The 21757-nt window shown below is 44.0% G+C and overlaps 1 protein-coding gene across 3 annotated transcripts in view; it reads left to right on the top strand.

Annotated features, from left to right (window-relative positions):
* The window catches only part of PRDM16 (PR/SET domain 16), a 440301-nt gene that overhangs the window by 401909 nt on the left and 16635 nt on the right, over positions 1-21757 (top strand). For 2 of the 3 annotated variants that reach the window (XM_044996543.1, XM_044996544.1), the window contains exons 7-12: positions 1794-1941; positions 2577-2730; positions 7223-8624; positions 12829-12916; positions 18581-18750; positions 20154-20231. In XM_044996543.1, the coding sequence (XP_044852478.1) occupies positions 1794-1941; positions 2577-2730; positions 7223-8624; positions 12829-12916; positions 18581-18750; positions 20154-20231 (2040 nt within the window). The remainder of the gene's footprint in view (positions 1-1793; positions 1942-2576; positions 2731-7222; positions 8625-12828; positions 12917-18580; positions 18751-20153; positions 20232-21757) is intronic. The other variant, XM_044996542.1, reaches the window with a different exon arrangement.

Here is a 21757-nt window from a genome sequence, read left to right as displayed (position 1 = left end):
CCCAGCATGAGGACCATTTTAAAAAAGGATCTCAATAGGCCCCCTTCCTTCACCACTGAAGTCAATGAGGAAAGGTTCTGTACCAGAGAAACATTGTTGTAGGGCTACAAAGGTGCCTTTGTCTCCTACTCTATCCTACAGAGGTGATCCAAAAATTTCCGTCAAAACAAAACGTTGTTAAAATATATTTTTAGTGAAAATTTTCTTTAAAAATATTTTCTGTTTTCCAATCAGTTCTGAAGTGGATGAGAAACAATTCATTGAGGGGGGAAAAAACGGAATGAAAAAACAGGATATCTTCAATTTAGTATCTTCTTTTTAGTAACCATTAAAGTATTAAAGTAACTTCTAGCCCTTTATTATGAATTTTACCAACGTATACCAATGCTAGAAGTCTAAATAATAAGATGGGTGAACTAGGGTGCCTCATATTAAAGGAGGATATTGATATAATAGGCATCGCAGAAACTTGGTGGAATGAGGATAATCAATGGGACACAGTAATACCAGGGTACAAAATATATCAGGAGGACAGAACAGGTTGTGCTGGTGTGGGAGTGGCACTATATGTGAAAGAATGTGTAGAATAAAATGAAATCTTATAGTTCTGTGGAATTTATCTATACAGCTGAGTATCTGCAACTCCCACTGATCTATGCTTGAAACCAATGGGAGTTGCAAATGTTCCTCCTTTCTCAGGATCACGGGGTTTACAGGGTGAAAAATTTCCAGCTTTTTTGATACTTGAGTTGCCAATGGGGTAAATCTTCTTTACCACACTTTACGTTCATCCTCAATAGAGGAATTTCCTGCCCTTTCTACCGATCCCACCACCCATCACATTGGCTTCCCTTTACTGTCACCCCCTGGTTTACTGGCTCAGCAGGAGAGCTGCTTGCTGACACACATACTCAAGATGAAAAGGCAGAGAGAACACTTTGGCATGGGGGAAATATAGCAGCTTACAGCTTTCTCTGAAAAGCTATCTCTGTAATGGCACTATTCCAGTAGCCACTTGGGTTTGCCATCATCGTCCTGGTTTGAGAGAAGCTGCCAGTTGGCAGAAGTTGAAATCACCGAGTTAAGTAATAAAAGATGTCTGACATTTAAAAATGAAATGTGTTTGCACCTTATCACGTTTCTTTCAAATGTTGAGTCCCAGTGTTCTGGGAAGTTACGGGCTTTGTGCCCATGAAAATGGCAACATGATAGGTTCAGCAGCAATAGCTAATATCTTGTCTTTCTTTGCCGGGATCCTGCTGGAGTCTCTGTCACTAGTTTTTTCTCTCATGGACCTTCAGGATTGGGGTCCATTTTCTCTCTTTTTCACACTAAACGGAGTCCATTTTTTGAGGGAGAAAATTCATGAAACATAACAAACTTTGGAGGGTAGAATGGGCCCGTTTTCAAATGTGAAATTAAATGCCAAAAGAAACAGGAAAAACAGAAGAAAATTTCCCTAGAGACATCCTTCATTGTTAATACATTGTTTGCTTTATTTTAAAAGGATTTTGAAGTCATGTTATGTGACAAGCACCAGGTCAACTAGTTAGGTCTGAAAAAAACAGTGGTTATTGACCTGTTTGTCTGTCACCATCTTTAGTCACCACTGTCTCTCTCAAACCTCCTTAGTACTGTGACCCTAAAGAACAGGATTACGGTAACTTAGCTCCATTGTCAGCAAGTGTCTTGTTCAGCCTGTCCCTAAATTAGAACCAGTGGAGGACTACACTATTCATTGGCTCATTTATTGTGGCTGTGTGCCTGACTTCTCTGCTCTCTTTCTTTCCTAGCTTGGAGCAGCACATGATCATCCACACTGAGGAGAGGGAGTACAAGTGTGACCAATGTCCAAAGGCTTTCAACTGGAAATCAAACCTGATTCGTCACCAGATGTCACATGACAGTGGCAAACGATTTGAATGTGAAAACTGTGTGAAGGTATGGTTCAGGGCATGATGCAGCGTGGGTTCACAGCGTCATCCAGGAAAAGACCTGGTGAGCTGGAGAAACGACTCAGCGGAAATAATCAAACGTAGTGGCAATCGACATGGTTTTACTTTCTTGAGGAATGACCATTGTAACCATAATTCAGAATAAGGTAACGTGAGTTAACAGGAAGCAAAGAAAAGACTCCTCAGCCTGGGGTTTAACCCAGTCCTGTAAACTTGGATGTGGAACCCAATCTACCTGCAAGCAACCATTCTCGTAGCCTTTTCCCAAGCATTGCAAGGTTCTTTAGATTCCAGGTGAGCACTGTGAAGCATGTGAGTTGTCAGGCAGATAGATTTAGCTATTCAGAAGCAAAACTTTATGTATAAAATTGGATACACCATATACAGCATAGAAGGTGAGATGAGTTGGGTGCCAGCCGGTTAACGTGATACAAGTCAGCACTAATTGTATCGGCTATCTCTTTGCAGTGAAAGGTGAAAATCCTGTGCTGCTGAACTCAGAATCTGTTCTTCCGAGAACACTTATGACAAACAATAATAGTCAGCCAACCCTCCCGCCTCTGCCACTGCTACGTCTGTTTCTGTCCCCTAAAAGCATTTTCTCTCTTCTCATTTTCTCAGGTGTTTACTGACCCCAGCAACCTCCAGCGGCACATCCGTTCCCAGCACGTTGGCGCACGAGCCCATGCCTGCCCGGACTGCGGCAAAACCTTTGCCACCTCGTCTGGCCTCAAACAACACAAGCACATTCACAGTACTGTCAAACCTTTCATATGTAAGTTGTCACGGCCATCACAGAATCCTGGCTTTCACTATAATTGCACATATCCTGCGGGGGCCCCCCAGCACTGGCTGTACCTCTGTTGAGCAGCCGCTGTAATTTTATAGGTCAGAGCACAAGATGAAATTCCGCAGCGATTTTTTTTTTTTTTGCATGCTCCTTGTTTTTTCAGTAAACATTCATGGCAGTTTTTGACTTTCTTGACAAGTTAAAAGCTGAGTCTCTCAGCAGTCCCAGCGATGCCATTTTCTCATCTCTTTTCTTTCTCTCTCTTTTTGTAATGGTCCTGTTGGTGACATAAATAAATAGCCTGATAGAAATGTGATTCAAATCATACAATCAGGGTGAAGAATTTGGGAAAGCAGCATACCAGAAAAAAGGCACTTTTAAAAGCAGTTTTTTCTTCTTTATTCCCGAGAACTTTAATCTAGGCAATACTCTGCAACCATTTAAATTGCAAATTAGCTGCATCCTTGTAGTATTCAGGAGGGCGTTTCCAAAGGGATCATTTACCCTGGGAATGCCCAAAAGATCCTCAGCTCATTTCTTGTTGCCTTTGGGGTTTTTTTAATCTCTATCGTTCCCCTTGTACCTTGGTAACTGTGCAGGATGGTGTATTCTACATCACCAGAAATGTGCATGGGGTGCTCTGGTGGCTACCACTCATCATCTCACAAAAAAAGGGTGGCCAGGTAGTTAAACCACAAAACGGGATCTCTGTTCAGTTCCTGGCTTTGAAGCTGAGGCCAGATGATCCATCATGCAAGCCACTGAGCTGCTCTGTGCCTCCATTTCCCCAAACAGGAACAGTAACAATGGTAGGTGCAAGGCGAAATTCATTAACGTGCATTGAGCTCATCAGATGGGCATCAGCAAAATGCTGTTGCTACTCATTTGGCTGACTAGAGAGATGATGATGTGATCTTTCACTTAGCATCTCATGCCAACTGGCACATGCAAGAGAGAGAGAATTTGAATCTCGTAATATTTCCACACTGAAATGAACTGTTCCTTCTAACAATCTCTTCACTCTCTTACCAAAGCAATTATGGGTAAAGTGTTCTCCTCAGCCATATCAAGGTTTGAAATAACTTGAGAACGAGTCTGCCCAGTTCACGTGTGACAAGTGTTAATATTAAATCTGTTAACAACTGGGTAGAAGGTAACAAAAGTTGATGGGGCTGTGGGGGACATGCTGACTGTGCTTTAGGAAACCTTGGGCCCAGGGTCCCCAGCAAAACTTTTTCTTTCTGTTTAATAGAAAGTGTTTGCAGTCTTGTGCCTGGATAATAAAGGAAGTTGGTTTTGATGCTTTTATAACTATTAACCCCAGAACAGCAAGTGAGAAGATTCCACGTGGATTTCCAAAATCATTACACCTCTGGGCTTTTAAACAAGTATTTTTAGGCCCTACTTGCCTTGGAATGATGAAATAAACTCTGGTATCTTTAGCAGCACAAAGATGCCTGTTTGCATAACTGTGAGGGTGTTGCAGGGACTCTTTAGGGCATGGAAGAATGAAAAAAACAATCCCTTTCTTTGGACGAACTTGCTTTGAATATTACCCTTCATCTTTCCATACGTTTTTTCTGCATGAGATGATTATACTTTGCTTGTTTATTTGCATTATTAAACACATTTACCATAGGGATAATGCTAACCCGCAAACCTGATGTTCAGCCAACAAATGTTTACAAAAATTGCATTCTGTTCAGATGTAATTTTCTAAAGTAGATTAGCTATTTATTATGAATTGTTATGTCTGTTCCAAACCACAATATAACATCTTTTGGCACATGCTAAAGGAGACATAGTTAAAATTAGAAAGGGGGTAATTTTCCACTGGAAAGAAAAATATACAAACATCTTTTCAATAAATCCAAAAATGTGACATTTCTCCAAAAATTATTAGTAATTTGAGAGGGAGTTATAAATTCACACACATGGAAACACTTGTGTTCACACAGACTCATATACATGCTCTCTTGAATACATACAAACACTCAGAGGCCTACAGATGCTCTCCTTGCATACACGCAAGCATTCAGGGAGAAACACTCCTGCACACTAGAACTAAAGAGTCAGAGATGCAACTGTCAAAGCCGGTAAATTCAGAGTTAAGGATGGATGCTCCATCCTTACCTTGGCCTACCTACTGCAGCATTTTGCAGCATATCTCAGAAAATTGACTTCACTGTTCTGAGGCTGCCCAATGACAGGCATGTCTCTTGGACTCAGTAAGAATGAGAGTCAGCGGCAGCTGCTGAAACACAGAGCAAGTTCCTGTAACTTCTTTTTTAATGCAGACTCTGGCAGATCCCTATGCACAAATTCTGGTGTAAATAAAATAAACCCATAATCGCTTTCACATGCCCTCAGTGAAAATAGTTTGAGATTCATTTCCCTTTATACCTTTTTAAAAGTAATAATAAAAAACAAGGAAATAGTTAAAAAAATAAATAAAGCAAAGCAACAACCAACCACCCCCAAATCCTCCTTTGAAAATCTTAGTTGAAGAATGTATAGAAAAATCATCATACTATACACACAAGCACAGACTGCCACAGTTCAGGGTGTAAATACTGGAAATTAGGGATGGACTGAACAAGTTTGATAAAATGATCATCATTTGGCCTTTTAACCTCTTTTGATCTTAAAAATAAAAACATGGATTGCTGTTTGTCCTTTCAGTTCTGCGCTGCCTCTGCACTTCTCAGGGGCATCCAGGGCCAGAAGCGTGAGTGCTGAAATACCATGAGGAAAGACCGTTCTTGTAGTAATGCCACCACAGCGAGAACTAGTCTGCTCTTGTGAGATCCTTCTGCATTTTTGGGTGCTCATGTGTACTGAATTGCCAAACTGGTGACATTTCACTGATCATTACTTGAAATCTCAGTAGACCTGTCTTCCTCATCAGCTTCCCAAGGATGCTTGGATTTGTCTGGGCTGGAAATATTATTAGAGCAGCTCCTCTTGCTGTGTTTTGATATTTCCATTCAAGTACTGATGTAAACCAGGAAGATAATAAATTATAGCAAAGGTATCACTTCTAACCGAGGCATAAAGGTCTCTACCACAGAAGGAAGTATTGCCTTATCCTTAAGCCACAGGACTGGGTGTCAGGAGATCTGGATTCTATTCTTCTTGGCTACTACCTTGTGTAATTCACTTAATCGTGCGCTGCCTCAGTTTCTCTCTTTGTAAAATGGTGATAACAACTCTCTTGTAAAGTCAGCGAAAGCCTTGATTCACTAACATCATCCCTGTGCTGGGGGCCAGCTGAAAGCCTTTGCACCGCTTAAGTCCTGTATATGTGAGTGGTGGATAAGGCTTGTGCTGGTAATCTGCACAGGGAGTGAATTTCACCTTCATGCTTACAAGGTGCTTTTGAGGTGCTCAGGTAGAAGGTAAAGTAGAGGTGCTAGGCAGTAATGTTGTTAAGTGCAGAAGGGACACTTGAAAAAGTTAAACTTCTTTGGACTTGTGAAACAGTTTGGGTTGGGTTTAATTCCTCTTTCCTCAGAACCACCGTACCTGGCCCCTCTAGGGCTGAGTCCTTCCAGGTAAAAGTTGTAGCAAGTCATATTCTGAAAGCCTGGTATTAGAAGTCTCTATGAAAAATGCTGACAGAGCATTAACTCTGCCACTGCTAGGGTGCCCCTATTAATTTAACAAGCACAAGATCTCATCTCATTCCTAGCTGAAGCTGAGCCCTGGTTTGAGGAATATTTATAGAATATCCCCGTGGAGCGGTAACTTACTATTAATGGCATTTTAAAAAAAAATGATAGACTTGATTAAATGAGGCAAAGTTCTTCTCCCTTCAGCCTTGAATACTTCCTGCCATGCCAGACTACAAGGAAAGCAGACTAGCTAATATAAATAGATATTATGATTAAAGTGCATGATTATCTTCATTTAAAATAATAATAAAAATCCTTGAGCTAGAATAGCACATTACATCAGGGTTTCTGAAGATTTGCAGGGGAAAAGCTGCAAGTTGAGAGATTTGCATCCCTTGGAACTTTTTCACAGGGAAATTTGTTGGCTGCTATTTACTATTTGTATTACAGTAATGCTTCCACGTGTCAGCCACAACCAGGAGCCTGTTGTGCTGGGAGCTGTACAAATACACAGTAAGAGACAGACCTTGCCCCCAGAAGCTTATATTCCAAATAAACAAGGCAGACAAAAGGAGAATTATTATCCCCATTTTATAAATGAGAAGCTGACGCTCAAGGATATTAAGTGATTTGCTTAAGGTCATGCAGAGAGTCTGAGGCAGAACCAGCAGCTGAAGGCAGATCGGACAGACCAGTGGCTTATCCACAAGCCTGCTCCTCCTCGTTTGTTTAACTCTATGGGGAAAGAGGAGTTAGGTGAAGAGCGGGGAGAGAAACGCCCACAAAGCTGCTCATCCCAGGATCGAAGCAATTTCATATTAATTTCATATTGTTTTTGTTTTTGGTTTCTGTTGATGCTTTAGGTGAGGTCTGCCACAAATCCTACACGCAGTTCTCCAACCTCTGCCGCCACAAGCGGATGCACGCGGACTGTCGCACCCAGATCAAATGCAAGGACTGCGGCCAGATGTTCAGCACTACCTCCTCTCTCAACAAGCACCGGCGCTTCTGCGAGGGCAAGAACCATTACAACCCAGGGGGGATTTTTGCCCCCGGCCTACCTTTAACGCCCACCTCCATGATGGACAAATCCAAACCCTCACCCAACCTCAACCATGCCAGCCTGGGTTTCAATGATTACTTCCCATCCCGACCTCACCCAGCGGGTATTCCATTCTCGCCTGCTCCCCCAGCATTTCCTGCCCTTACTCCAGGATTCCCAGGGATTTTTCCTCCCTCTCTGTACCCCAGGCCCCCTTTGTTGCCTCCCACCCCGCTGCTCAAGAGTCCCCTCAACCACACCCAAGACGCAAAGCTTCCAAGCCCCCTGGGGAACCCGGCACTGCCTCTAATTTCTGCAGTGAGCAACAGCAATCAGCCCATCTCAGGGGAGGAGAAATTCGAAAGCAGCCTGAAAAACTCCTACCTGGACAAGCTAAAAGCCAGGAACAGCGACATGTCTGATGGGAGCGACTTCGAGGATGTCAACACGACCACAGGCACAGACCTCGATACCACCACGGGCACTGGCTCTGACCTGGAGAGCGACGCGGAGAGTGACAGGGACAAAATGAAAGACAAAAGCAAACAGACTGAGAACAAGCCAGATTTTGTCAGCAGTTCTGTGTCCACCAGTTCCACCAACAATGTGAACGAGCTCCCCCTTTTCTATTCTCAGCATTCCTTCTTCCCTCCGCCAGAAGAGCAGCTGCTACCCACGACGGGGGCAGCCAATGACTCTATAAAAGCTATTGCCTCTATTGCAGAGAAATATTTCGGCCCTGGCTTTATGGGAATGCAGGAGAAGAAGATAGGTTCCCTCCCATATCACTCCATGTTCCCATTTCAGTTCCTCCCCAATTTTCCCCATTCACTGTATCCTTTTACGGACCGGACCCTCAATCACAACTTGCTGGTCAAGGCAGAACCAAAGTCACCCAGGGACCTTCACAAAGTGGGTAGCACCAGCTCAGAGTCTCCCTTTGATCTCACCACAAAACCAAAAGAGATTAAGCCAATCTTGCCACCACCCAAGGTCTTGCCGGCCCCATCTTGCGGGGAGGAACAGCCACTGGATCTGAGCATTGGCAACCGCATCCGAGCCAGCCAGAACGGAGGGAGGGAGCCCCGGAAAAACCACATCTATGGGGAAAGGAAACTAATGGCCAGTGACGTACTACCCAAGATTTCTCAGTCTCAGCTCCATCAGCAGCCATCCCTGCATTATGCTAAGCCATCACCCTTTTTCATGGACCCCATATACAGGTATTAACATACCCTGCCTTAATCATTTCTTCCAACAGGCTCATTTCAAAGGTGGGGTTCATGACTGAAGGCAGATCGAGATGTGGGGGGTTGGTGGAAAGAAGAGAATAATGATTCAGTAAAAGCATGCTACATTTGCATGTACTTGCGCTCTTTTGTTAAAGCAGTTAGAGATTTGTGAATGAAAAGGGCTGTGTAACTGAAAAGAATAATCACTGATGCCATCCAGAGGCATCCAGGGAAAGAGCCATATTCCTATTTCAACAAGAAGGAGCATGGCCCATTTAAGAGACCTCCTAGCCAACAGTAAGATGGCATCTCATATTGGGTGAATTCCAAAGAGTTTGATTCAGATAAGAATGCAACGGTTCTGAAGTATTATCAGAACCTTTACTCTCATGAGCCGAGAATGACTCTGAGAGTCAGGAGGCATAGGTTGTATTCCCGGCTCTGCCACTGACCTCTTTTATGGCCTTTGGCAAGTCTCTTCACCTTGTCTTGTATTTATTCTGTCTGTAGAAATGGGGATAATGATTTATACCCACCTTTCCAAAATACTTTGAGATCTACAAGTCACAAGTACTATGTAAATGCGAAGTGCCGCATGATTGTTATCCAAAACTCTCTCGTCTGCAAATCTTGCAAGCATGTCTTCTGTGCAAGGTTTCAAGGGCTTCCTGGTCTCAGCCAATGAGGAAAGCCTGATTCGTGGTCTTTTGCTCCTGGTACTAGCTGAACCCAGGGAGCATGTGAAAGCTTTGTAGAAAAAACAAAATAACCCACCTGGTTTTTGAGCCTCCAGAAAGAGCGAGTTTGGGTTCCAACTGACAGTGAAGGTTTGCGTTATTTTATTTTAGAGCCCTTTAAAAGTTTTTATAACACTAAAAACCTGTAGAGACTCCAGTTACCAAAAACGGGCACCATTAACACTCTGTGTTTCCCACCCCAGTGCCAGCAATATCCCTGGTATCTTCCTGCTGTACCATGGTACTTCAATCATTGTGGAGTGGCAAATACTAATTTTTAGCACCCGCAGTAAGTTGGTGCATCAGATTTGTGATCTAGGCACCAAATCAGGCACTTACAGTTAAAATGGGTATCGGGGCCACTGCATTATGCAAATGATGGATTTGGGCTTTCAGCTTCCGTTTTCCAGATTGGCTGCACAGGTTCAGTGGTTTGTCTTTATATTGCTTCCTGCATGGAAAGTGGAGCATCCAGTACATGGCTATGCACCTGCACCGGTCCTCCAAGAGGAGGTGGTGAGGAAAACTGAATCTAGTACTAACCAGTCTCAGAACGTTATTGGGCACACTCCTTTAGATGGAAGGGATTCAAAGTTCTGCTGGCATGAGGGTTGCAGAGCACTTTGTCCATGTGCTCAGGGAGGTGCACCCAGTAATGGAAGGGTACCCCGGGCAAACACCTGCTATGCACTGCCTTGCTACTATTGCATGGCTGATAAGTGTGGGAAAAAATGATGTCAATGTCTAACCAGGCCAAAGAGCTGTCAGCTAGGATGAGGATTAGTGAGCCCTCATTGCTTCACTGTTAAGAAAGCCCCAGTCTCCTCGCCAGCACTTTCAGGGCTGATACTGCATTGCTTACTTACATGCTTACTGTCTGGGGTGGAAAGAAGGCTGCTCCACGACCTGGGACATATAATATATTCTGTCTGGCACCTATCATGATCATCCTCCTCCAGAAAAATAAGTGATGACGTAAATAGTCCAGTGTTTATTTTTGTAAAAATATGTCTGGACAATAAATAAAGTGGATTGGGTGGGAGCTGAGAATCAGTTTAGTATTCCACCACCTCTGGGTATTCTCAGAAGGAATGCTAAAATAACAAAGGTTGAAAAAAAGCACTTGCCAGTTAAAATAGCAGGCTCGGGAAAACTCTAAAGGACCAGAAGACAGGCGTGAGTGAAGGATGAGGGTGTCATTTGCTGCATTCCATGGGATGCAAATAGTTTTAGTAAGATATTAAAATAGAAAGTCAGTGTGGAGTCACTTGCAAATCAGACTTCTGATGTAATGAGCTAAACAGCAAAGCTTCCAAGTCCTAGCTTGAAAAAATATGGAAATATTTTGTTTCTAAACTTTATCAGACTCTCTCACATCATTTGGCTCCTCTTTTTTTTTCTTCCCGCTTCTCCCCCCCACCAAGGCAGCTTAAGTCCTTGACATTTTCTCTTGGTGATATAATTTAATGCAGCCAGACAGCCTGAAATCAGTGCAATTTTCAACTCAGCCTTGTTAAGGTAATGTTCTCAGGCACTGGGCTGAAAAGATCAGCTTAATCCTTTAGTCACTGTGGAATTTGGCTCTGACAGGGAGATCTGCCCTTTACTGTGTTCAGTGCTTGGCATCGGAAGGTGACAGAGCTGAGCAGAGGGTGATATTGCTTCACCCAGGGCCTCATGTGAATGGTTTTTTTCAATTTTTTTGATGCAGGTTGGGTTGTTTCATGGGAAACCTTCTAGGCAGCTCAAGAAGGTACTTCCCCAAATGAATACAGCTTGGCTAATTTCAGCCCTTCATGGAGGAAGGAAGGCTGAGTTGGCTGCACCATTATTAGCTGCAGTTTAATATATCTGCCATTTTACACTTGATCAGTTTGAAATTTACTTCTACAATTTGTCTTTTTTAAGCAAAAATTACTCAGTTCATGATTTTTATGTCCAAACCACTAAAAAAATAAATAATAATAATTGGGACTAAGTTTCAGATCCTCTTTTTTCTTTTCCCTCTAGAAAGAGTAGCTTCAAATTAAATTAATACACTCAATAGCACTGTGCAAGAACTTTGCCCATCATTTGGATTAAACTCTGTTGGCAATTTAAACTATGTACCAAGTGGCTGAGATGTAACAGCAGATTCTGTTTTCATTTATACTTGAGAAATGTAATTAAGGTCACTATGATAACACTGGATTTTCACTGGTGTAACGGAGATAGAATCTAGTCCAAGATTGGAAAGATGCAGCTGCATTCCTAGGAGTTATTTTCCATAACATTATTCCCCCAACAAACGGTCTAGTTCACACTTTTGCCGGGTGACTTCACCGCATCGTTTCACTGCAAATCTATGATGTAACGACATTAAGGCCAATGTTTTGAAAAATAGGAGCCTAAAGTCGGGCTCCTAAATCCATGTTTAGGTGTTTAAACCTGAGATTTTCAAAAGACCCTAAGTGACTTCAGTGGGGTTGTGCTCCTAAGTCACTTAGGCGTTTTAGAAAACCCAACTCTTAGGAGCCTAAATGTCGATTTAGGGCTTGCTTACATGGGGAAGAAGCCCACAATAGCTAGTGCGAGTGGACCTCAGCTACACTGCATTAACTCCCTCTGTGAACACTCTTATTATGCACTAAGAGCATCTTTGTGTGCATCAGCTTAATGCACTTTGGACGTGTGTTAAGCTAAACTGCCTGAGGATAGCCTCAGTGATCATTAAGAGTGTCCACACAGGGAGTTAGTTCAGAGATGCTAGTGCTCTTTAAATTCACACCCTCGCTCCCTGCGCACGAACTTCCCTGTGTAGATATATCCTTAGGAGCCAAAGTTTCAGCTCGTATTTTTGAAAATTTTGGTCATAGGCATTTACCAAACAAAGCCAATGTGAACTATACCTAAGCTTTGAGAGAGAGGAAATAAATTCAAAACACCTAATTATTTCAGCTGGATTTTAGCACACTTTGGGGCTGCAGAATCAGGCCCAGCGTGACCCATAAGATGAAGACAAACTGGGGCAAAGGTCTTTCCTTGCTATGGCTGCCACAGACTCAGTAGCTTCTCTGTCTTGCACTTAGCTGTTGCAGCACATGTGGTTTTGAATCAGAACATTCCACAACAGCGATGAACCTTTCAGGGCACAGGTGGCATATCGATGCAGCAAAGGCACCAGGACACTCCTGAGTGGGCACATCTAACCCTTTTGTTCACCACTCGCACAACAGTTGTGGTGTGTGTTGTAAGGTATATCCCAAAAATCTAAAGCAGGAGCTTAGCCTGTTCTTTCAAAGAACTGCTGTCTGTGTGCTTTATGGGATCACATTTGCGTTTCCCAAGTAGAGGGGTGGTAAGGTGTGTTTATTACCTGAAACATGCGTTTCAACTGCTCGACAAATGACTTGCTGTTGTTAGCTTTCCTCCCCGTTTACAGCCCTGTAGGGTATGTAACCCTCTGTGTTGTTGTCCAGCAGGGTGGAGAAGCGGAAGGTGACAGACCCAGTGGGTGCCCTAAAGGAGAAGTACTTGCGACCTTCCCCGCTGCTTTTTCACCCGCAGGTAAAACCAGGAGAACCACAATGCAGTGTTGACAGGATGCCAAGAAATTAGAGATGGAGATGTGACATTTAGGTCACCTGGTTCATACCTCCCTGATTGAGCCTGACAGTATTTTCCAGCACTCAGTTTTAAAGCAAAGTAATTTCATACCCAATTTTAGCATGATGGAATCACTGCCCTACTGGTCCTTTAGTACTAACCAAATTCATCTTGCCAGGGTCCAAGTGAGAAAGGGCTGGGCAGCTCGCAAGGGCCCGTCTAACCTCTTGCTTCCCTCTCTTCCAAAATGCAGGTCTAATTCTTCATTGCCCTGCACCTTGTGCAGTAGTTTAAACCAGTGCGAAGTGGGAGTAGGACGCTACCAAATCAGCAGGGGCGGCTCTACCTTTTTGGCCGCCCCAAGCAGTCATGCGCGGGAGGCGCCCCGGAGCCGCGGGAGCAGCGGACCTCCCGCGGGCATGACTGCGGAGGGTCCGCTGGTCGCGCGGCTTGGCTGGACCTCCCGCAGCTGCGGACGGTTCGCAGGTCCGGCGGCTCTGCTTGAGCTGCCGCAGGCATGCCTGCGGGAGGTCCAGCCGAGCTGCGGGACCAGCGAACCGTCCGCAGTCATGCCTGCGGCAGGTCCGGTCGTACCGGGGCTCCGGTGGACCTCCCGCAGGCATGACTGCGGCAGGTCCGCCGGCCCAGCCTGCCGCCCCCCCGGGAAAGGGCCGCCCCACACGCGTGCTTGCCGCGCTGGGGTCTAGAGCCAGCCCTGGAAATCAGAACAGTAGCATTTTACAGTGCTCAATTTACACCCCTGTAACTATTGCACCAGTTGCAGGGCAGTGGAGAAATCAGGCCTTCCTGAGACAGTTAGTTCAAGAATGTATTTGCTACTAAGAACAAGCTTGTGCCCCACCTCCCTTGAGCCCCTGCACAACCGTTGGGCACTGTTACAGTCCCTGGGCTCCCGAGAGCTCAGAAACTGCTCCAGGGGTTACGCCTGAGGGCATTCGGCGCCTAAAAATTAAAAATTCTATGCACAATATTTTAAAACTCTGCAATTTTTATTTGTCATAATAACACTACATAATCATGCCAATTTCAATTATTTTTGTAATATATTTCAAAATACCTGTCAGCAAGTATGTCTGTAACAATACAGACACACAGAAAATTTCCCCCAGGAGTAGAGAGTTAAAGAAACCCCTCTGACAACCCAGTTCCTGTTTCTCTGTCCCCTTCCCCACCCAGAGCCCAGCCAGGGGGCCAGACACGCACAACCCCTCCCGCCCAAACCCACCTGCAGAGCCTCCTCCAGCCAATACCGTAACCCCCTCCTTCCGGAGCCCAACTGCGGGGACCCCCAACCCAGATACCCGCACCCCTCCCCCCCAGAACCCAGCTGTAGGCACCCATTTCCCAGACACCCAGCCCCCTCCCCTGCAGAGCCCAAGGATCCAGAGGGAGAAAAAGCCTAATGCTCAGTCCGGGGCTTGCACAGAGTTTCCTGCACACTGCCGTCTCCTTCCCTCAGGGCGTGCTGGGAACTCCAGCTGCCGGGAACCTTTTAGCTCCCTCTCCACCGCACACCCCCGGCAGTATTTTCTATGGGCAAGCTGGGCTCTGGCAAGTCCAGCACCCCCTAGTGGAGGCTAGCAGAACTGCAGCGCATTTCTCTAGGGGAAAGGAAATTCTGCATGCACGACGTTAATTTCTGCAAAATTCTGCATTGCGCAGTGGCACGGAATTCCCCCAGGAGTAATCTGTGCCTCGTTAAGGTGCAAGACATCTCAAATGGGAGGGGGAGGAAGAGGGGCCAAAGTCAGCCGCTTGCGGTGCCCTGTGCTGGGTGTAGAGTGGGCCCAGTGTGCAGAACTGTGCTTAAAAGGCATGAGTAAGCCCTAACCCCAGAGTGACTGTCAGTGAAAATCAGGCCCATGTAAAACTCATTGGCTAAGTACAAACTAAAACCTCCATCATTTAGCATTTCTCTGATGCTCTGTGTGACTCACTGCTCCTTTAGAGATAATACAGTCAACTCTGCCATGCTGCCATAGTGTCCTTTTCTATGTGATAGCCACCAGCTCCCCTCATTTGCTCTCTCCAAATGCTCTGTGAGCTGAGCTCTGTGGTCACTATTGTAGTCTCATTTATATTTACGTGCATTGTTCTCTTCTGACAGCATTTCCCACCTTGGATAAATAACCCACGGGTTTGTGAAAGCTGGATACTGGCTGCTTTCACGGCTAAACTTAGTTCCTTCATTGTTTCGCATCAGCCCGAGAGTTTGGTTAATAACTTCCCCTGATTTTTCCTTCAAGCTAGCTGGATAATAGCGGCAGGCTAGTCAGGAACATCCTGTGTTTGTGTGAATTAGAATAGTGGGGATATCTGCCTGTAAAGGATCTGATAGCAGGGAGGAGCTACTAAGGCAAAGCCGGGGTCCAGCAAGACGGTGAGAAATTTACAAGCCCTGAATAAGAGCAGGCATTGGGTGGAAGGCCATTAACATTGTTCATGAAATCCAGCCCCCCTCCTCTTCCCATGGAAAAAAAAAGATATGGAAGGCCTGGTTATCTCTAATAGCTTATTACACAAAATAGTCTAAAACCTAAATATTACTCAGTCTGAAACTTCCTGATAACTACTTTTTTAAAAAGTACAATAGGTTCCTGTACAAAGGATATTTAATCGTGAGCTGTAAATTCATTCTGATCGGAATAATTAAATGACCATACTGTTATGTAGTTAATCTGATCATATAGATGGAAGCAGACAGAGAAGACACTTTTATCTACAGTTATGTGGAATTCATCCATACTGTCCACCTATTTAATGTCAGGGTTGTTGTTTGCCTAAGTCCCAGGCATTAAAGGGTTTTTATACGTCTTTGTCTCTGCTCTTCTTACAGCCCATATTAATCTAGATGCACATGTGTATTTATTTCAGTATTTCTTTGAACTGGAACCCAACCGAGAAATAAATTGATTTCACTCCTACTGTAGGTCCTGATCCTGCAGCCATTCCTGATGCGAATAGTCCCATTGACCTTTTAGGAAGTTCTGGGTAGTGGAGCCTTTAGAACTGAGTCCTAATGTGTGGTACAGACGGAACATGCAAAAGGCGTTTCTCCCTTAAAGCCAAATGAATTCCACGCAGCTCTAGTTTCTTATCCAGTATTTCTCTGCAGCCCTCCAGTGATTTCAGTTAGTCTGTCATTGTCTATTTTAAACGAACCTCTCGACAACATAAATAAATGGTATGACTTCATGATTACTTAATGGCAAACCCTTTCCCACCTGTTAACTTTCTTTTCTTCTTCCTTTCTTTTTTTATTATACCAGTCACTTGTTCCCTAAATAACAAAGCACCTCTACCACTAGAAAGGCCATGACCCGTGTTTAGAATTTTAAAATAAGCCCACAGCTGTCATGCTAGCAAACATCTCTGACTAAGTGCCTAAAGAACAGGGCACAACAAAAGATATCTCCAGGTATTCCAGCAAAGGACAAAGTGACACGGCTCTAAAAGATCCGGATAGCGTTTTAACATGATGGTTTTGTTACATGACTGGCAGCTAGGGCAGGACTTTTGCTGTAAATGCTCAAGTAACCTTTTCAAATGGCTGGTGCTAAGTGTTACTTACTATTTATCATAGGCTGTGAGTCTCCAGCTAACGGGCTGTGGCTCTATTAACGAGAAATGGCTTTACTGTTCCTCTTTTCTTAAGGTTTATGGCTGGCCGTCAAACAATATCTTGGCTCCCATTCCCCCCAGCCCAGTTTAATATAGTGTAAACGTGCAAAAGGTCACTCCTTCCTGTACACTGGAGCATCTAGGTCTTGATATATGGCTTCCTACTCCCTTCCGCTCGCTCACGGTCTCCCCTGCTCTGCGGCTGGCTCTCCAGCTCACAGGATCCCACTCCCCCCATCACTCACTTTTTCTTTATGATGTAATCTGCAGCGAGGAGGCAGTTTTATTGCTTGCTTGTTTGTTTCACCCAAATTTTCAGTTTGGTGTCTTGAAAGAATCCTCATGAGTGGAGAAACAAATGTTGTTAATGTTGGCCAGTTCCTCTAAATTGAATTTCTCCCTGGGATTTTCTGCATGAGCGTTTTGATTCTAATGAAAGTAACAACGTTTCATTTTGCTTTTTTCCATATTTATTTTTGCATGTGACTGGATTTATTTGCTGTCCCCTGGGTCTGTTTATCCATCACACTTTGGTGATTTAATGCAATGAATAGGTGCTGGAACTAGGCTTGAAGTGGTTTCCATCATATACAGGGTTTACAGTTTGGTTTAATGGCTCTCAGCACCCCCACGATACAAATTGTTCCAGTGCCCTGATCCCATTCCCGGATGATCTGACAGCCATTGATGAATCAGCTTCCATAAATCCTAGAAATGACTGATGATAAAGACCCATTAGTATTGTCCATCCCTGCTCATGCACCTTCTTCATAGAGCAGTGACCATTGCGGGGTGGGAGAGCCCCAGAGCTTGGGCTGCAGCCTGTGCCTGAATGTCTACACTGCAATTAAACCACCCTCTAGCCCGAGCCCCACAAGCCTGAGTCAGCTGGCACAGACCAGCCACGTGTCTAATTGCCATGTAGACATACACTGTGTCATGCCACTGTCACTTTCTGAATCTTCCAATCCTGCATCCCCTTCCCCCCACCCCCATTCTGTAGGTTTTTAAAACATGGAGTTTATGGCCTCTCTAAACCCGCACTCTCTCAACTGCAAGGAGGCCAGAATATTTTGGCTGGAATTCTCTTCCACTCCAGGAAATGGGCCCATATCACACCCACCCTTTCACCGCCTTTACTGGCTTCCTAGCCTTCTTTGTGTCTAATTAAAACATTGCCCTCTTAGCTTTCAAAACTCTCTGGGGACTCACCCCATCCTAGCTCTGACCTCACATCCACCTCTACTCCCCGTCTGCTCTCTTCACTCCTCCAAGCTCAGCCTCGTCTCTGTCCCTTCTCCATAGCTGGAGATCACTCCTTCACTTGTTCTCTTTCCCCCTCCATACATCTAGCATTCTCCTGACTCCTCCCTGTGAGCCACTTCCAGTCTGAAACCTTCCTTTCCTCTTCACGCTGGGGTTGTCTCTCTCTCCCTCTCCCTCTGAAGTCCTTGGTGAGACTGTAAGTGCAGTGGATGCTCTGTTAAAAATAAAATGCCGTGTGCTACATTCCCAGCCTGTGTTTGTTTTGTGTTTGAGGGAAGTGTTTGCTCTACAACTTCTGCATTCAACACTTTTATCTAGTTTCACCGCCACCGCCCTGAGCCTCATTTAGATAGGGGGAGAGAGAAGCCAAGTGCATTCTGAGGTTGTTATTAATGCCAAAAGTCAACATATGGGCATAGCAGACGATAGAAATGTGCCTGATACAGCTTCTAAATTCTGATGCTTCCTGCACAGCCAAGCTTGGCTTTATCAGCTGAATCTTCAGCTGATTTCTCAGAGCCTGGTTAATTATTTCCCAGGGCACTGATTGGGTTTAAGTGAATCTATTTTACTCTGTGGAGCTGGCATCTGAGGGTGTGGGCTAGAGCCTGCAGTCGCCTCAGAAACGCACAGTCCAGCTGAGAAACATGTTCTGTGCCTCCAGCATTCTTCTTTCAGTGGCTTTTCGTAACACGACTTCTCTACTTGTACAAACAGATGTCAGCCATAGAAACCATGACAGAGAAACTGGAGAGTTTTGCGGCCATGAAAGCAGACACCAGCACATCCCTGCAGCCCCTCCCACATCACTCCTTCAACTTCCGGTCCCCGCCCCCTACGCTGTCAGACCCCATCCTGCGCAAGGGCAAGGAGCGCTATACCTGCAGGTAAAGGACAGGCACTGCCAGTACAACTAACCCGGGATGCTCCGTTTGGGAGTTTGGTTCCATACTTGTTAAGGCAGCATCCAATACAGACATGTTATGGGGCACGTGGAGGAGTTACCCAACTCCACTGGGGTGTGAAGAAAAGACACACAGAGCAGAATCTGAGAAGAGGATCCTGGTGACACATTAATTCTAAAACTGGTTGGTTTTGTTTGAAGAAAATTCACCATCCTCCTTTTATCTATAGCCTTAATCTAGCAATTCTCAGGCCAAAGAGAATTTTATAAACCAAATTTATTGGGGGGAGGCAGCTAAAATAAGGCTTTATAATGCAAGCTCATTGTAGCTTCAACTATGTGAATCTTTGCCACTCAAAATGATATTTTATGCAGCAATATGTCAAATGTAGGCATAGCCACAAAAATATTTCTGGATCCATTCCATCTGCAAAACCCCATATCTGAGCATGCATATTGACAGGAGCGCCGCCAGCTTTTTTGACGCCCTAGGAGGTGGAAGGTCCCACCCCCAAAATACCGACGATGACCGGAGCGGCCGAAGATCTAGCCGCTGCCCCGCAAATGGTGGCACCCTAGGTGACCGCCTAGGTGACAGCCTAGGTCACCTACTGGGTTGCGCCAACCCTGCATATTGAGTAACAATCATCTGTGTCTACACACCCATATTTTTATGTGCAATTACCAATTTTTTGTGCCACTTCTCATTGCATTTTTGGGAGGGTGGATGCATCCATTTTGTCCAAATTGACATCTAGTCTTTAGACCAAGATTTTACTAAGGTATTCAGAAATCCCTGGATTCTGTTATTCATCATGTAAATCCATGCTGGTTCATGTTCCCCACATGGAAACATTAACTGTCAGGTTTTGCAGTGGCAGAATTTTAAAGCTTTATTTGTTGTTATCGTGGTGAATTCTGTGTGTGTAAATATATCCACTCCTCCTTTTGTGTTTGTTGTGAAATCCAGTTCCCTTTCTTAATTTCCTGCTGTCTGGTCTCTTACCACCTCCTAAAGCTGAACCACCTGGTTCGAAGCAGATGGTCGCACCTGCAGTAGTTCTTCCAGACAATGGTAATTTATAGTCATGTAATGATGGGTGTTTGATCCCGCTTTCCTGTTCATTCTCAGCATTTGAGCATAACCAATTGTCTTTTGCCCTTTTCCTTTTAGTCTGCATCTTAAATACAATTGATTGTACCAGCTTCTCCTGCACTTTAATAGTGTGTTGTTGCACAGGTCATTTGAGAAAGGATAATGTTCTCATTTGGGAATGTTACCAAAATAAGTGACAGCGGGATAGAGAGTATGGGGTGATACCGAATGTTATGAAGTATTGCAGAGCATTAAGGCACTCATGGTTACTTTGACTTTTGCCTTCCTAGGTACTGCGGTAAGATCTTCCCCCGGTCAGCGAATCTGACAAGGCATCTTCGGACACACACAGGAGAACAACCCTACAGGTGATACTCTTGCCCAGATAATATCCCTTCCCTACATGTTGAGAGTCTGGTTCACCACTGTGCTATTCCATTGATTTCAATAAAGTTAGCCCTGCACAATACTGTAGTAACGTTGTATTACACATAGTGATTAACACTGTCATTAACCATTCACTTCAATGAGAGCTGAAGACTGTCTCCAGCTGTTTTGTAGGGGTTGACAGTGAGCTAGCTGTTGGGTTTAGCCAGATGAGTTTTCTTTTAATGTTTGCCAGAGATGCCTTGAATAACAGAGTATTGAGCCTTTTTTGTATATCTTGTTTGAAATCTAAATACGTAAATAAATATGAACTTAGTCAGTTTGAAAGTATTGGTTATCATAAGCAAAGGGCCTGATTTTCACACTTCAGTCTGCACTTGTGTGTGCACAAAATGGCACATGTGCAAACCCCCACACACCCTTTTTATACCTGTTTGCCCCAGCACATTCAAGTGCTAAAAACTTTGTACGCAAAATCCACTTGGTGCAAATGTTTGAAAATTTAGTAGAACTAATCGGAAAATTTATATTTTTCACTGAAAAATGATGGTGGGAAAATTTGCCAAACTTTTTTTCCTTTCAATTTTCCAATTCAATTTCAATTTCGGTTGCTGACAAAAATTTAGAAAAAAAAATGTTTGTAGGCATATGTACATGCAAAACTGAGCTCACACCAGCGAAGGACAAGTTGTGTCCTCACCAAGGTTTATCATAATATTTATCAGAATTTTCATAACAAGCCTTGGTTACTGTTATTGAGGCTTATCGTTAATATCAACAATTCAGGTAACTTTCATTGTGGTGATGGTGTTTTAGTAATTAATACCATGGGGATCTCTACGCTAACTACAGAGACCTGTGATATTGACCATATAAAGGCAAACATAAACAATTTTAGGAACTGCAGAGGGCCATCTGGTCAAACATACTGGACATTTTTGGTGGTTTAGTTTAACTTAATGAAGCCACCTTTCCCCCTTATTTAAACCTTTCCAGAAGAGTTAAATTTTGATTGTAAGCATTAAGTAAAGAATTATTTGTAAGGCCTCTCTAAAATGGCATATATTTTGTAACTCCTCACTATTCTTCTAATTCTTCAATTTCATTATTTGATATGAGGTGAATGAATACTGATATTCACTCCACACCCCTGTTTCACCAAAATGCACGCTCCCGCTTACGCGCAGATTGAGAGTCCAGTTTTCTTCCAAAAAAGGAGACATGCAACCTAACAAAGGTTAGGAAAATAAAGATTTATTTGATCTGGTCTTCTCCCAGAAAATGAGCTGTGTGTGTGTTTTTTTGTAATAGAGGTTTGACTTCTGGACAATGTTGCATTGGAATAGTACTCCTGAGAGTTAGTGCTATGTTTACAGAAGACTTTAATTATCATTGATTTTCTTTTGCTCTCTGAGAACTGCGATTTCCAACTTTAGCAATAATAATTGTTTTGAAAGCTTTTTTAGCAAACATTGACTTTGTCTGGGTAAAGGGACCTGGCTGATTC

The sequence above is a fragment of the Mauremys mutica genome, chromosome 21 (assembly GCF_020497125.1).
Source record: "Mauremys mutica isolate MM-2020 ecotype Southern chromosome 21, ASM2049712v1, whole genome shotgun sequence".
Classification (NCBI taxonomy): Eukaryota; Metazoa; Chordata; order Testudines; family Geoemydidae; genus Mauremys; species Mauremys mutica.
This window is presented reverse-complemented; position numbering and strand designations above follow the sequence as displayed.